Here is an 18,069-nt window from a genome sequence, read left to right on the forward strand (position 1 = left end):
ATCTGCTAATGTAGCTCCATAAAATTTTAATGTTTTCCAGCCATTATTTCTCCAAATATTTTTTTTTACCTGCATATCTCTCTCTTCTCTTCTTGGTATGCAATTGCACTTTTAATAAACCACTTTGTATTGCCCCTCAGGTAACTGAGTCTCATAATTTTTATCAGTCATTTTTCTCTTACTCTTCAGTTTGAATAGTTTCTCTTGCTGCATCTTCAAATCTACTGATCATTTCTTCTGCATTGTAATACCATTTGGTGAATTTTTCATTTCAGATACTGCATTTTTAATATTCTGAAGTTTCCTTTTAAAGATAAAGGTATCATTAAGGTATAAGGTAGGATAAATATCTTTAAGATATATAAGATATGTGTCTTCCATTACTCTCTATGTGTATATTTCTGATCATATTTATAATAGGTGTTTAAAATTCTTGTCTCCTGATTCTATCATCTCTGTTATTTCTGGGTATGTTTTTATTGTCTGATTTGTTAGTTATGTGGTCACATTTTCCTACTTCTTGGTGTGAATGGTAATAAAATTTTGATTAATGGACATCGTGAATTTTATATTGTCAAATGCTATATTTTGTTTCTTCCTTCAAATAGTGTTGGATTTAGTTCCGGGAGGCAATTAGGTTACTAGCTTAACTTATGTTTTGATGATTTCAAGGCATGTTTTTTACTTTGTTATGGTAGCTTTTGAGTAGCATTTATTCTGGGATAGTTTAGCCATACTCTTAAACTGTGATCTTTCTGGTATTCAATCCTCACTGAATGTTCTGGTGTTCAGTGAGGATTCTCTACCCTGACTGGTCAAAACATGAAGAGATTCTAGCCCTCTATAAGTTCCTAGAATTGTTTATCCTGTAGTTTTCCTGTTGTTCTTACGCAGTCTCATGAAGTTTCATGCTATGCATCTGCAGCTCAGTATATACCAACAGAATCAAGGGATGTTTTGGAATTTTCACTCTGCATATCTCCTTCCTCTCTGGTTCTCTGCCTTACAAATTCCTGCTGCCTCAACTTCCTGTAACTTTCTCTTCAAGGAAGGTGTTTTTAGGTAGAAAGAAAGGCAACCATGAGGCTTACTTAGTTTGTTTCCCTTTACAGGTTATAGTCCTGTGCTGTCTGTTGTCCAATGTTTGAAAACTGTTATTTTATTTATTTTGTTCAGTTTTCCAGTGAAAGTATTAGCTTGGTTTCATTTCCTCGATCATTGTCTGAAGCAGAAATTTGATAATGGATTTTTATTTTGTGTAAATAAAATCCAAAAATATGACTTTTAAAAAAGTCATAAGCATAGGGCCACAGCTACTACAAATTTTAGATGAATGTTAATAAATCTTATTAATTTGGGCCCACTAATTAAAAAATTCAAATTTTAATGATTCTGACAAATGCATTCTTATTAAGTAAAATAAATTATTTCCAAGTATTATAAGCCACATCATCTCATTTATTTATTTTTTAGTGAAATTTACTTATCTTAGTTTTTAATTTATCCTGTACTTAAACAAAATGGACTATTTTTAGAATATTTGTTTCCTTAATTATTTGACATTTCGGGGGGCTTAGTGGTTCTCTTCCTGCTTATGCTGATGTGCACAGCAAAATGTGCACTGCTGAAGTCCAATATGACCTAAACTGTCCTGGACTCAGGTCTTTCTCTTGCTGCTAGTAGAAGTATTGCTTAGGATATAAGTAGAGCCAACAGCTTTCAGATATCTTCTGTTTCCTGCAAAGTTTGCACAGGTTAATATCTGCTGCCAAGGAACCATCCTGATTTATGAGGACTCCCAGTATTGACTGCAGGCTCATGAAGGCTTTTGGAAAGCAGCATTCGTCTATTCTACCAACACAAAAAGAATAATAAAATTTTACCGCTTAGTCTAGTCAGGGCAATTCCCCGGATTCCGTATCAAGTTGAGTCCTGTCAGATACTAGCAGAAGTTCTTGTTCTGATGTGACTTGAAGTTAGTATGAAGGATTTCAGCATCTTTCTTGTGGGTGAATATAGTTTTTAAATCTTTAAACACGTAAGTATTCCTGTTAAATGATGATGATGATATTATAGAGCAATAGCAGTGATATTGTATTGTACTTTATAGATTACAAATTAATTTCACATACATTTTCTCATTTCATTTTTGATAATTTGTACTAAGAGGTGTTTTTAGGCTCAAATCATTAAACATGTTGGCTGAAGAAATAAGATTTTACAGCTTACCATTTTAAAACAATTAAAAATAAAAATCTAATTAAAAGTCCTAGTACTTATTGTTATTTAATTATACAGAAATTATTAGTTTCAAATGAGATCAGCTATCTTTAAGAGATGATAAAATAAAAAACCAGAACAGAATGCACTCCCCTGCCCCTTTGTTTTGTGCTCTTGATCCTCTAAGATTAGAAGTTGATTTTCTTTAATTTTAAGAGGGTAAACAAATGCACTTATATTGTATCAAGATATTTTATAGCAACTATTAACTGTAAAGGAGATCAATAGCAATTCCTCATTTCATACTTCAGTAGAAGAGAATAATTTCCAAATGCAAATTTAAAATAAACTGGTATGTGATGACTATGAAAATTCTATCAATTCAGAGCACCCTTTAATAAAACAGGCTTAAAAACATTCATATAGTCCCATTATCCATGATGTTTGTCATGAATATTTGTACTTTTTTTCCATTCAACGTAATCCATTTTAAGGCTGAGTGCAAGGGGTTGAAGACTGGATACGACTTAGAACTAATGAAGCTGTTCTGTAAGAATTGTGCTAGCAACAAAACCCTGTTTTTAATTGTATAAGATAGAGGCCTAGATGACTAACAGGAAAAATAGACTTAGCTATTGTAGCCTGCCTAAAACTTCTTCTCATGTTTATTGACTTTTCATCTAAGCATTTTCATTATGTGGTGTATAAATTAGTTAATAATTGCTGCTGAATGATATGCATAAGCTAGATGGTGTTGGGAGGTGGTATTTAAAATGAAGATTTAAGCTCAGACCCGTATCACCCCCTCAAATTCCACATTTCTAGCATGTACACAAGAAATTACTACTGTTTTCTACTTGATGGAAAAGTTAACTTTGTTATTGTTATTCTACTTTTGTTTTAAAATATTCACCTGATTTTACATTTTTTTGGTGACAGGTATCTTCACACGAGGACAGCTGGGCCTAGTAGACATCATCTTCCAGTACCTTCACTGTGAGGAGATCTATGAGGCTGTAAATATCCTAAGCAGCATGAACTGGAACACTCTGGGCCACCAGTGCTTTATCAGCATGAGTGCCATTGTAAACCATCTTCTTAGACAAAAACTCACTGCAGAGAGAGAAGGTCAGACTTTAAATTTATTTCATGTATTGGTTGTGTATATACGTGAAGAACATTTTATTGAGACACTTGTTTTTGAGGATATTTTTGAGTGATATTATTGAAGATTAAAAGACAATGTCAATGCCCTATTAAAACTGAAATGATCAGATATCAAATGATTACTCTCAAATGGTACCTATGGTATAGTATTTGTCAACACGAAGACCAACTTTCCTGTGTATGTTTATGTTGGAATTCAGAATGCAGGCATACATTTCAGTAAGCTCATGTGGAATATGCTCAGATTTCAAACTGATCAAGAATTGTTACACTCTCTTTGTAGACAAAGGACCCCTCTACTTAGAAGAAAGTAAACAGGTTGTTTAGGTAGAGTTCTGTGGATAGCCTTTATTTTAATACTTCTAGAAAAGAATTAAGAAAAATCAGTCAGAACGTGCATCTCCAGGAAGTCTGAATTGTAGGACTTGGCCTGACTCACAGAAGGTCCACAATAAATATTTATTTGATGTTAATTAAAAATGCTTTTTGGAGGTAGTCCAATCCATCTGTGGAGATTCCAGTATTTCTCCAATGGGAAAATGCCTAGCACAATGCTTGGCACACAGTAGGTTCTCAATGAATATTAGTTAATTATAAGAAGAGCATAACTTCAAGATTTTAGGGCACTAAGGAAAGTCTGTTATTGTCCATGTGGTTTCTTGTAAGACCCTAAATTTATAGTTGAAGAAGAAATATGGAGAATATAAAATATTGACTCTCAGGACATTAAGAATTCTTAGTGAATTTGTTTTGCAATGTTACTTGTTTTGTAAGAAAGAGTATTAGGGAATTCACAAATTGCCATTATCAGATTCTTGCCATAATAAAGGATATTTTCAAGGAAACACATTGGGGAGATAGGGAAATAAAAAGCTTGTGTGATACTAGGCTATTAAAATAAAAATGCTTGCTTGATGCTGGGTTATCAGAATATATACATTTTAAGTAGGTATGTGCATTTGCCCCCATGTAACTGTAAAACATATTTCTGAAACATTCAGAATTCTCTGTTGAGATTTATTCTCTCTGAATCTAACAAATTTGACATGGTAATTTGTTTTCTTTTTATTAGTGGAACCCAGTGAGCTCTTTCATTTGTACCAGTGTCGTGGTTATCTTTGAGATCTTCATTTCTGCCTTAAACATCAAGCTGAGCTATCTATTGAATCTATAACTGTGCTGAGAGTTACGACTATTCCATGTAGACTCAAACACTTCAGATGTATGAAACATGCTGTCAAGAAAACAAGCAATGGCAAGAGAATCTGGCTTGTTTTTACAATAGCATAGCTGTATTCCATTTTAATCTAAATTGACTGCTGCTTTGAAAGAAAATACCCCTCAAGTTCATCTTACTTTACTGCCTAGATTTGAGATTAAAAAAAGAAATTACAACAGCTTAGCCAAGTCCATAGCAGTTATTTTGATGAGGTATTTAATACTTTCAAACCCAAATGTGCCTAAAACTAAAGAGTTTTACTAAATAAAGAATTGTTTATTCAGTCCTGTTCTAGTAGCATAAAATCTGTGCAGTCTCACTGTGAACTGTAGTGTTCTCTCATACCTACTCACACTCTTGCTGTTATGGGAAGTACATAACTTCCAGGTACTTCTGGGAAGAAACAAAGACCCAAAAGCGTGTCTTGGTAAAATAGTGAAGAAGGCAAAATGTGTCTTTTTTACTCCAGGACTGGTACCTCCAACACCAGATACTTTAATGCTCACATACTCTCTAACCCTCTGGCTTATCAAAACCTGCTCTCCAATTCTCCTTTCCTAGGAAGGGGTCAGTTGACTGATAACAGTTTAATTTGTCATCCCTCCCAAGGGTGTTAGCTTTCAAACTTGGACAAAACCAAGAATCTTGTTTTAAGGCAGGATTTAGGGAAGATGCAGGAACTTTCACTGTTCTCTTTAAATTGTAATAGAAAGATATTCTTACTCCAGTAAGGCTGATTTTATTTGTATGATTTTAAAAACATTTCTACTATGCTGATTCCAATTCCTGGTAAGGAAGGGTTAGTTTTCTCTTTTCAGCTAACGAGAGCAAATTTGAGCACACTGTGAGTTGATTTTACTGGAACTACTAGTTCAAACTGTGTTACTTTGATGAGTCACTGTTTTAATTGCTCATTTGTGGTGAGAGGTTGGTTCATTATGGATTTCTTCAGTTTTGACAGCTTTTTGTTGCTCAGAGTCATTGTCAGTTTTGCCTCAAGTGAAAGTTTATACACAGGTTTGTTATTGTACCAGCTGTCATATTTTAATCTTTCCTGCAACAAGCTCATATTTCATCCAAGTTTGCAAAACCTGACTGACTGCAAACATGAGTATTCTGTTGTAATTGAAGGAGTTTCACTTGTTTTAGTGCTGCTATGTTTGAATTCCACAGCACAGCTTGAGGCAAGCCTTGGAACCTTCTATGCTCCAACAAGACCACTCCTGGATACAACTATATTGGAATATAGAGACCAAATCAGCAAATATGCAAGGAGATTCTTCCACCACTTGCTCAGGTGAATGATATCTTTGGGTTGATTAGTGTCAAACAAATTACCTATTTCAGGAGCCATCTTCTTTCATTAGAACATTTGGTACTATGGCTGTTTTCCAGCAGTCCATCTCCTAAGAGAAAGACAAATCTCTTGAAATATTTAATTTAATTTGTTCTTGTCTTCCTTTTAAAGAATAAAATTGAATTGTTTAGGGCTTTCCAACATGAGTAAACTAAAGTGTACTGATGTAACTTCCCCTTTAATATGGAAGCAGAATACCAACATTGTAAATCAATTTAAAAATACTAACTTGATTATGCTCCTAGCATTAGGGAAATTTTTAGTTTTAATTGAAACTAAAAATGCAAATGTGCTATAAAGTCTTAAGGCAGTCATTGCTTTGCTTTACTTTCAGAATTACTATAGAATTCTATAGAAAGATTTGTCCATTGTCCTGTCATATAATGTGGCAAGCTGCTAGCTTCTCTGTGCCTCATTTTCTCTGCTTTAATTGGGTATAGTACATTCCTTTAACCTTAGGGAGTATTGGAAGAATTAGCTAATGTCAAGAAATTACTCTGAGAAAAATACTGTAGAAATTGAAGGACAAGTACATATATCATATCCCATTTATATATAAAGTTTGAAAGCAGGATGGATGGATGGGTGGATTGATGGATAGACAGATAGTAGGTAGATAGTTTAGGGATGTATACAAATGTGATAATACTATAAATAAAAGCAAGGGGATTATTAACATAAAATTTAGGATAGTCCAGAGTGGATGAAGGGAAATATGATAGGAGCAAGCATATGGGAATCTCAAAGGTTTTAGTAATGTTCATTTCTAAAATAAATGGAATAAATCAGAGTTCATGAAAAATTGTTTTGGCTGTATTTATATTTCATATACTTTCATATTTGGTGTATTTTATGGTAAAAAGTAATACAATTTTCAACTTGATGTACCAAAAGGAAATATTACACTGGGTAGTTGTTTCTAGAGTTTTATTTTACTGGTAATATAATCTGATTTATAGTGCTTTTTACTCTTTCAGAGACTTTAATGTATTTTCTCTACTTTTTTTTTTCTCAGAATCTCTCTGTTAAGAGGATATTATCATTTGACAAATGAGTAAGCTGAGGCATGGTTAGTTGACTTGCTTGAATCAACTAGAAAGTTATTGAAGGTGCTGGATCTTGGACCTGGTTTTCTTGATTCCCAGCACTTTACTCTTTCCTCAAGACCAATTGCCTGTCATTGGTTGTGTACTTTTTAGATGCTGCATTATAACATACACTAGGACCTCATTTTACATGAACTCAACACACATGATTTCAGGTATACGTGATTGGCAATTGAAAAAAATAAAGGCAGAGAGAGAAATAAGGTTTTAAAAAAACTGTTTCTATGATTAATTTTACTTATTGCTATAAAGTGTTATTTTTCTTATTTACAAAAAATATGTGATAGTTATGTTTGTATAAGAAATACTTATTAAATAATGGTATTCACAATTTTGCCTCATTTTCAACTTATGCAAAGGGTCTTGGAACATACTGGTTGCAGAAAATGAGGTCCTACTGTAACTGGAAATTGTTACTCATTTAACAGTAGACTGATAGATTATCTTGACTGCCAAAAAAGAGGGCACATCTTCAGATTGATCAAGGTTTGTGGACTATGTTGTTTTGTAGATATTCATGTATTACTAGATTTCTGATTTTGAAGTGGCACTTTGAACTCTACCCAGCAGTGATGTCTTTGGAAATGGTCTTTTTAGAAGCTCAGAAAAGTTAATTTACTGCAAGAGTTATGATCTGTAATTGAATCTTGCCTTTATATGTGAATGGCTTTAGTATATTCTAGGAGACTTCATTCTGAACAAGCCACATTTGTACATATGAAAAGATGCCAAAAGTTGTTGGAGCTGATGTCACTTTTATTTGGACTTAGGGCTTTGTTCTTTGCTCTCATTGCTACTATTTTGTTTTCTCTGTTTCTGGTTGCAACTAATTAATTCACTTCCTGCCCGAAGAGTCCAAAAAGATTAATATGGATGAAACAGACATGTTGGAGGCATATTCTTGGTGGCTTCCACTGTCTTTCTGGCCTCTCTGACTTTATGCAGTTATTTGGTGGTGCATAAGCAACAAATTTATAAATTTCCTACTGCTCCTAGGATGCTCAGATTCTACTAAAAATCACATAGTCTAACTATGTGTGATTGTTTTATTCACTGATTTTCCTCAAGTGCTGGTTTCTAATTCTTGTTTTGAGATACCTTGGTGAGGTGACTAACTCGTCATTATTATTAGACTGTAGTTTTTCTGTGTGATTACATCCAGAATTGGACATTTTCCCTTGGTGTACACTAACTTTTTAATGTTTCCTGGTATGCATATGTGCCAGCTTGAATGTGTTGGGTCCCCCAAAATGCCATTATCTTTGATGGAATCTTGTGTGGGCAGACGTATTAGTGTTGATTAGATTGTAATTCTTTGAATGTTTTCATGGAGATGTGACCTGCCCAACTGTAGGTGATAATTCTGATCGGATGATTTCCATGGAGGCATGGCCCCGCCCATTCAGCACGGGCCTTGATTAGTTTATTAGAGCACTATATAAGCTCAGACAGAGTTTGCTACAGCCAAGAGGGACACTTCGAAGAATGCGTAGGAGCTGAAAGAGGAGCTGCAGATGAGAGACAGCTTGAAGACGGCTGTTGAAAGCAGACTTTTGCTCCGAAGAAGCTAAGAGAAGAAAAATGCCCCAAGAGCAGCTAAGAGTGATATTTTTGAGGAACTGCAGCCTAGAGAGGAATGTCCTGGGAGAAAGTCATTTTGAAACCAGAATTCTGGAGCAGACGCCAGCCACGTGGCTTCCCAGCTAACAGAGGTTTTTTGGACATCATTGGCCATCCTCCAGTGAAGGTATCCAATTGTGAATGACTTATCTTGGACACTTTATGGCCTTAAGACTGTAACTTTGTAATGAAATAAACACCCTTTAAAAACGCTGATCCATTTCTGGTATTTTGCAAAAAGGCAGCATTAGCAAACCAGGACAGCATGCTTTGCTACTATTTCAGTTGTAATTAATTTCATTAGTTCTTTTTTTTTTTTTTTTTTTTACTTTTTTTTTTTTAATCATCATTTTATTGAGATATATTCACATACCACGCAGTCATACAAAACAAATTGTACTTTCGATTGTTTACAGTACCATTACATAGTTGTACATTCATCACCTAAATCAATCCCTGACACCTTCATTAGCACACACACAAAAATAACAAGAATAATAATTAGAGTGAAAAAGAGCAATTGAAGTAAAAAAGAACACTAGGTACCTTTGTCTGTTTGTTTGCTTCCCCTACTTTTCTACACATCCATCCATAAACTAGACAAAGTGGAGTTTGGTCCTTATGGCATTCCCAATCCCACTGTCACCCCTCATAAGCTACATTTTTATACAACTGTCTTCGAGATTCATGGGTTCTGGGTTGTAGTTTAATAGTTTCAGGTATCCACCACCAGCTACCCCAATTCTTTAGAACCTAAAAAAGGTTGTCTAAAGTGTGCGTAAGAGTGCCCACCAGAGTGATCTCTCGGCTCGTTTTGGAATCTCTCTGCCACTGAAGCTTATTTCATTTCCTTTCACATCCCCCTTTTGGTCAAGAAGATGTTCTCCATCCCACGATGCCGGGTCTACATTCCTCCCCGGGAGTCATATTCCACGTTGCCAGGGAGATTCACTTCCCTGGGTGTCTGATCCCACGTAGGGGGGAGGGCAGTGATTTCACCTTTCAAGTTGGCTTAGCCAGAGAGAGAGGGCCACATCTGAGCAACAAAGAGGCATTCAGGAGGAGACTCTTAGGCACAAATACAGGGAGGCCTAGCCTCTCCTTTGCAGCAACCGTCTTCCCAAGGGTAAAACTTATGGTAGAGGGCTCAACCCATCAAACCACCAGTCCCCTATGTCTGTGGTCATGTTAGCAACCATGGAGGTGGGGTAGGCGAATACCCCTGCATTCTCCACAGGCTCCTCAAGGGGGCACTACATCTTTTTTTTTTTTTTTTCCTTGTTTGTCTTTTTTCTTTTCTTTTTTTTTTTTTCTTAACTTTCCCTTCTTTTTTCAAATCAACTGTATGAAAAAAAAAAGTTAAAAAGAAAACAAACATACAATAAAAGAACATTTCAAAGAGACCATAGCAAGGGAGTAAGAAAAAGACAACTAACCTAAGATAACTGCTTAACTTCCAACATATTCCTACTTTACCCCAAGAAAGTTACATAATATAGCAACATTCCAGTGAACTTGTTCCTACTACATCCATCAGAAATTAACAGACCATAGTCATTTCTGGGCATCCCCAGAACGTTAAATAGCTTATCTGTTCTTCTTGGATTATTGTTCCCCCTTCCTTAATTGCTCTCTACTGCTAGTTCCCCTACATTCTACATTATAAACCATTTGTTTTACATTTTTCAAAGTTCACATTAGTGGTAGCATATAATATTTCTCTTTTTGTGCCTGGCTTATTTCGCTCAGCATTATGTCTTCAAGGTTCATCCATGTTGTCATATGTTTCACCAGATCGTTCCTTCTTACTGCCGCGTAGTATTCCATCGTGTGTATATACCACATTTTATTTATCCACTCATCTGTTGAAGGACATTTGGGTTGTTTCCATCTCTTGGCAATTGTGAATAGTGCTGCTATGAACATTGGCGTGCAGATATCTGTTCGTGTCACTGCTTTCCGATCTTCCGGGTATATACCGAGAAGTGCAATCGCTGGATCGAATGGTAGCTCTATATCTAGTTTTCTAAGGAACTGCCAGACTGACTTCCAGAGTGGCTGAACCATTATACAGTCCCACCAACAATGAATAAGAGTTCCAATTTCTCCACATCCCCTCCAGCATTTGTAGTTTCCTGTTTGTTTAATGGCAGCCATTCTAACCGGTGTTAGATGGTATCTCATTGTGGTCTTAATTTGCATCTCTCTAATAGCTAGTGAAGCTGAACATTTTTTCATGTGTTTCTTGGCCATTTGTATTTCCTCTTCAGAGAACTGTCTTTTCATATCTTTTGCCCATTTTATAATTGGGCTGTCTGTACTATTGTCATTGAGTTGTAGGATTTCTTTGTATATGCAAGATATCAGTCTTTTGTCAGATACATGGTTTCCAAAAATTTTTTCCCATTGAGTTGGCTGCCTCTTTACCTTTTTGAGAAATTCCTTTGAGGTGCAGAAACTTCTAAGCTTGAGGAGTTCCCATTTATCTATTTTCTCTTTTGTTGCTTGTGCTTTGGGTGTAAAGTCTAGGAAGTGGCCTCCTAATACAAGGTCTTGAAGATGTTTTCCTACATTATCTTCTAGGAGTTTTATGGTACTTTCTTTTATATTGAGATCTTTGGTCCATTTTGAGTTAATTTTTGTGTAGGGGGTGAGGTAGGGGTCCTCTTTCATTCTTTTGGATATGGATATCCAACTCTCCCAGGCCCATTTGTTGAAAAGACCATTATGGCTCAGTTCGGTGACTTTGGGGGCCTTATCAAAGATCAGTCGGCCATAGATCTGAGGGTCTATCTCTGAATTCTCAATTCGATTCCATTGATCTATATGTCTATCTTTGTGCCAGTACCATGCTGTTTTGGCAACTGTGGCTTTATAATAAGCTTCAAAGTCAGGGAGTGTAAGTCCTCCCACTTCGTTTTTCTTTTTTAGAGTGTCTTTAGCAATTCGAGGCATCTTCCCTTTCCAAATAAATTTGATAACTAGCTTTTCCAAGTCTGCAAAGTAGGTTGTTGGAATTTTGATTGGGATTGCATTGAATCTCTAGATGAGTTTGGGTAGAATTGACATCTTAATGACATTTAGCCTTCCTATCCATGAACATGGAATATTTTTCCATCTTTTAAGGTCCCCTTCTATTTCTTTTAGTAGAGTTATGTAGTTTTCTTTGTATAGGTCTTTTACATCTTTGGTTAAGTTTATTCCTAGGTACTTGATTTTTTTAGTTGCTATTGAAAATGGTATCTTTTTCTTGAGTGTCTCTTCCGTTTGTTCATTTCTAGCATATAGAAACATTACTGACTTATGTGCATTAATCTTGTATCCCGCTACTTTGCTAAATTTGTTTATTAGCTCTAGTAGGTGTATCGTTGATTTCTCAGGGTTTTCTAGATATAAGATCATATCATCTGCAAACAATGACAGTTTTACTTCTTCTTTTCCAATTTGGATGCCTTTTATTTCTTTGTCTTGCCGGATTGCCCTGGCTAGCACTTCCAGCACAATGTTGAATAACAGTGGTGACAGCGGGCATCCTTGTCTTGTTCCTGATCTTAGAGGGAAGGCTTTCAGTCTCTCACCATTGAGTACTATGCTGGCTGTGGGTTTTTTATATATGCTCTTTATCATGTTGAGGAAGTTTCCTTCAATTCCTACCTTTTGAAGTGTTTTTATCAAAAAGGGATGTTGGATTTTGTCAAATGCTTTTTCAGCATCTATTGAGATGATCAATTGATTTTTCCCTTTCGAGTTTTTAATGTGTTGTAATACATTGATTGTTTTTCTTATGTTGAACCATCCTTGCATGCCTGGAATGAACCCCACTTGGTCATGGTGTATGATTTTTTTAATGTGTCTTTGGATTCGATTTGCAAGTATTTTGTTGAGGATTTTTGCATCTATATTCATTAGGGAGATTGGCCGGTAGTTTTCCTTTTTTGTAGCATCTTTGCCTGGTTTTGGTATTAGATTGATGTTAGCTTCATAAAATGAGTTAGGTAGTGTTTCATTTTTTTCAATGTTTTGAAAGAGTTTGAGTAAGATTGGTGTCAGTTCTTTCTGGAAAGTTTGGTAGAATTCCCCTGTGAAGCCATCTGGCCCTGGGCATTTATTTGTGGGAAGATTTTTGATGACTGATTGGATCTCTTTGCTTGTGATGGGTTGGTTGAGGTCTTCTATTTCTTCTCTGGTCAGTCTAGGTTGTTCATATGTTTCCAGGAAATTGTCCATTTCTTCTACATTATCCAGTTTGTTGCCATACAGTTGTTCATAATATCCTCTTATAATTTTTTTAATTTCTTCAGGATCTGCAGTTATGTCACCTTTTTCATTCATTATTTTGTTGATATGGGTCTTCTCTCTTTTTGATTTTGTCAGTCTAGCTAGGGGCTTGTCAATCTTGTTGATCTTCTCAAAGAACCAACTTTTGGTGATATTTATCCTTTCTATTGTTTTTTTGTTCTCTATGCCATTTATTTCTGCTTTGATCCTTGTTATTTCTTTTCTTGTACTTGGTTTAGGATTGGTTTGCTGTTCATTTTCTAGCTTCTTCAGTTGATCCATTAGTTCTTTGATTTTGGCTCTTTCTTCCTTTTTAATATATGCGTTTAGTGCTATAAATTTCCCCCTTAGCACTGCTTTTGCTGCATCCCATAGGTTTTGGTATGTTGTGTTCTCATTTTCATTCGTCTCTATATATTTAGCAATTTCTCTTGCTATTTCTTCTTTAACCCACTGATTGTTTAGGAGTGTGTTGTTTAACCTCCAGGTATTTGTGAATTTTCTAAGTCTCTGATGGTTATTGACTTCTAATTATATTCCATTGTGGTCAGAGAATGTGCTTTGAATAATTTCAATCTTTTTAAATTTATTGAGGCTTGTTTTATGTCCCAGCATATGATCTATTCTGGAGAAAGTTCCGTGAGCACTAGAAAAGTATGTGTATCCTGGTGATTTGGGATGTAATGTCCTGTATATGTCTGTTAAATCTAAGTCATTTATCAGATTGTTTAGGTTTTCAATTTCCTTATTGGTCTTCTGTCTGGTTGATCTATCTATAGGAGAGAGTGATGTGTTGAAGTCTCCCACAATTATTGTGGAAACATCAATTGCTTCCTTTAGTTTTGCCAATGTTTCTCTCATGTATTTTGTGGCACCTTGATTGGGTGCATAGACATTTACGATTGTTATTTCTTCTTGCTGAATTGCCCCTTTTATTAGTATGTAGTGGCCTTCTTTGTCTCTCAAAACATCCCTGCATTTGAAGTCTATTTTATCTGAGATTAATATTGCTACACCTGCTTTCTTTTGGCTGTAGCTTGCATGAAATATTTTTTTCCATCCTTTCACTTTCAGTTTCTTTGTGTCCCTGTGTCTAAGATGAGTCTCTTGTATGCAACATATTGATGGTTCATTTTTTTTGATCCATTCTGCGAATCTATATCTTTTAATTGGGGAGTTTAATCCATTTACATTCAACGTTAAAACCGTGAAGGCATTTCTTGAATCGGCCATCTTATCCTTTGGATTATGTTTGCCATATTTTTCCCTCTCTCTATTAATATCCTTTATTGTACCCATACCGAATCTCTTTAGTACTGAACCTTTCTCCAAGTCTCTCTGTCCTGTCTTTGTTTCTCTGTCTGTAGGGCTCCCTTTAGTATCTCCAGTAGGGCAGGTCTCTTGTTAGCAAATTCTCTCAGCATTTCTTTGTCTGTGAAAAATTTAAGCTCTCCCTCAAATTTGAAGGAGAGCTTTGCTGGATAAAGTATTCTTGGCTGGAAATTCCTCTCACTCAGAATTTTAAATATATCGTGCCACTGCCTTCTCGCCTCCATGGTGGCTGCTGAGTAGTCACTACTTAGTCTTATGCTGTTTCCTTTGTATGTGGTGAATTGCTTTTCTCTTGCTGCTTTCAGAACTTGCTCCTTCTCTTCTATGTTTGACAGTGTGATCAGTATATGTCTCGGAGTGGGTTTTTTTGGATTTATTCTATTTGGAGTTCGCTGAGCATTTATGATTTGTGTATTTATGTTGTTTAGAAGATTTGGGAAGTTTTCCCCAACAATTTCTTTGAATACTCTTCCTAGACCTTTACCCTTTTCTTCCCCTTCTGGGACACCAATGAGTCTTATATTCGGACGTTTCATATTATCTATCATATCCCTGAGGTCCATTTCGAGTTTTTCAATTTTTTTCCCCATTCTTTCTTTTATGCTTTCATTTTCCATTCTGTCATCTTCCAGGTCACTGATTCGTTGTTCAACTTCCTCTAGTCTTGTACTATGAGTGTCCAGAATCTTTTTAATTTGGTCAACAGTTTCTTTAATTTCCATAAGATCATCCATTTTTTTATTTAGTCTTGCAATGTCTTCTTTATGCTCTTCTAGGGTCTTCTTGATTTCCTTCATATCCCGTACTATGGTCTCATTGTTCATCTTTAGTTCTTTGGGTAGCTGCTCTAGGTGTGTCTCTTCTGGTCTTTTGATTTGGGTGCTTGGGCTTGGGTTATCCATATCGTCTGGTTTTTTCATATGCTTTATAATTTTCTGTTGTTTTTGGCCTCGTGGCATTTGCTGAACTTGATAGGGTTCTTTTAGGGTTTGTAGACCAGTTGAAGTCCTTATCTCTAATTTATCAGATCTACAGCTTCGTGGAGTACACTTTCTCTAACTAACCAGCAGGTGGCGTCCACGAGCCACCTGTTCTCCACAAGCCAGATCTCCCCTGCTTAGCCTTTTTGGTGAGTGGGGGAGTGAGTCTTGTGGGGCCCAATTGGTGTACCAAGCTTGCGTGTGTAGTTGGTGTTGCCTGCCCTGTATGTGGGGCGTGTTTCTGGGCAGTCGGGGAGGGGGGGTGGCCCTAACAATCAAATCTCCCTGATGATCCTAGAGTTTTAAAGGTACTGCAATAGTCTAATCCTTCAGTTCAGTCCTGCCACAGTTTGTCTCTGCCACTGACCCACAAGTCTTTGGTATTGGCGTATGGCTCCTGAGACTTGCAAGTGGGCCCCTCTTCCAGGCTGTGCACCCCCGGTCCTCTGTTGAGGGATGACTGTGCTATGTCACAGGTGAGTGCCGTCCCCCCAGGGCAGTTCTGGGCTGCTGGGCTGTGTTGGGAGGCTCCCAGTCTGCTCAAATGATGGCTGAATGGGGCTCTGTTAATTCACACTGCTCCCCCTTCCCAGCTCTGGGACATTCAGCTGAGGTTGCAGGGAAGGCTAATGTCCACGCCCAGTTTTGTGGTGTGTGCCTGTTATTTGAAGCACTTCCGTCACACTGGGTTGTCTGGGGCAGCTCTGGGCTATGGGGCTGGTGATGGGCAGGAGTGTTTCCTGTCCACCAGGATGGTGGCTGTGAGCGGACACCCCCCTTTTCTTGGGAAGTTGTGTTGTTTAGTGAATTTTCTCAGCCACTGGATTATTGCCTTTTGTCTCAGAGCTCTCTTAGTTCTGCTCTTGACTTGACGTGCCCAAATTTCAATTCTTTGAAGCTTTCTGTATTGAGCTTCTTAGAGTAATTGTTTTAGAAAAAGCAAAAAGGATTTAAAAAAAAAAAAAAAAAAACAAAACGGCCCTCCTCAGAGATCTAATGGGTTATTGAAATGCTAATAGACAAAGCAACCAGGGCCATTAAGGAAAGGTGCACAGGGCAGAGAGATCAGCCTTGCTTCGGGATTTGCATATGCGCCTCAAGGCCTGATCTCCGCCCTTCCCCTTTCTGTGTTCACCAGAACTCCAAAAATCCTCTGCTTTTATTTTGGAGTTTTTCGTGTTGTTTTTTTTCTATGCCTGTCTCCTCTCTGCTGGGCTGGCTGCTCTCAGAGTCTCTGGTGTCTGGTCTCAGTCTATCTATGGTTGGAGTTTGAATCAGTAGAATGAGTTTCCGATAAGAGCAGCCACTGCAATTCTCCCTTCTCCTTCCTGGAGCTGACAGCCCCTCCTCCCCCAGGACTGAGCCTGGCAGGGAGGGGCGCGGGTCCCCTGGCCGCAAAAACTTACAGATTTCGCTGATCTCAGCAGTTCCACGTTTTCATGAGTGTTGTATGAAGTATGCCCAAAGACAGATTGCTCTGTGGTGTCCAGTCCACGCAGTTCCTGGCTTTTTACCTACTTTCCTGGAGGAGTAACTAAAACATACAGCTCACCAGTCTGCCATCTTCGCCAACTGCCTTCATTAGTTCTTTTGACAGTAGACTATACATAGAATTATGAACAAAGGAAATTAAGTTTAGGGAAATTAAATGAGATAGCTTAAGTTGGAACTGTTCATCGGTTTAATTTGCTGCCAAGAAGTTCTCTTGTTTAGGGAAAGAGAAATAGGCCAAAGACCTGTATGTATTTGAGAAGGACTAGAAGTGCTGGAATTGCATTATTCCCTTTACTTTGACTAGCCATTATTTTAATATGCAAAAAAAGTTATTAGGCATTGGAATAAGTCCTAAACATAAAGACCATTGTAGGGAATGGTCTTGTATGTGAGACCGAAGGAATTGATGTTTATTTGGTGGAAAGTCTATATTTTCTGTAGCACACTATATAACTTAAATTGTATGGTCACTTTATTCAAACACCATAATTACATGGAACCTTGAATAGGCGATGAGATCTGGATGGTTTGTACAGGTTAGCACGAAGCCCTGATACATCCCAGAGTAATTTGGGTAGAGAATAAAACTGTATTTGCTAAGTCCCCTTGAGGGACTGGGGAAAAATTGGGACTATTAAACATTCCCACCTGGGGAATTTGTGATATTCTCACATGCATTGGGGACTACCATTGTAGTAGGCCAAGCCTTCGATCTTGGGGCTTGCCCTAATGAAGCTTGTTTACTGCAGAGGAGAGGCTAAGCCTACTTATAATTGTGCGTAAGAGTCACCCCCAGAGAATCTCTTTCATTGCTCAGATGTGGCTTTCTCTCTCTAAGCCAACACTGCATGTAAACTCACTGCCCTCCCCCTACATGGGACATGACTCCCAGGGGTGTAAATCTCCCTGGCAATGTGGCATGTGACTCGGGGTTGAGCCAGGACCCAGCATCATGGGATTGAGAAGGTCTTCTTGACCAAAAAGGGGAATAAAAATGAAACAAAATAAAGTTTCAGTGGCTGAGAGATTTCAAATGGAGTCGAGAGGTCATTCTTGAGGTTATTCTTATGCATTTTATAGATATCCTTTTTTTGTTGTTAGTATATTAGAATAGCTAGAAGGAAATATCTGAAACTGTTGAACTGCAATCCAGTATCCTTGATTCTTGAAGAAGATTGTATAGCTATATAGCTTATACCATGTGACTATGTGATTGTGAAAACATTGTGTCTCACACTCCCTTTATCCAGTATATTGACAGGTGAGTAGAAAAAAAGGGACAAAAAGTAAATTAAT

General features: G+C 37.1%; 1 protein-coding gene across 6 annotated transcripts in view; it reads left to right on the forward strand.

The window, feature by feature from the left end:
- The window catches only part of LOC119512040 (WD repeat containing planar cell polarity effector), a 521,497-nt gene that overhangs the window by 283,149 nt on the left and 220,279 nt on the right, over window positions 1-18,069 (forward strand). For all 6 annotated transcript variants that reach the window (XR_005212317.1, XR_005212316.1, XM_037806597.1 and 3 more), the window contains 2 exons: window positions 3,160-3,348; window positions 5,780-5,903. Coding sequence is in view for 4 of the 6 variants with exons in the window: in XM_037806597.1 (XP_037662525.1) it covers window positions 3,160-3,348; window positions 5,780-5,903 (313 nt within the window). In the remaining 2 variants the exon portion in view is untranslated. The remainder of the gene's footprint in view (window positions 1-3,159; window positions 3,349-5,779; window positions 5,904-18,069) is intronic.

The sequence above is a fragment of the Choloepus didactylus genome, chromosome 17, assembly GCF_015220235.1.
Source record: "Choloepus didactylus isolate mChoDid1 chromosome 17, mChoDid1.pri, whole genome shotgun sequence".
Taxonomy (NCBI): Eukaryota; Metazoa; Chordata; class Mammalia; order Pilosa; family Megalonychidae; genus Choloepus; species Choloepus didactylus.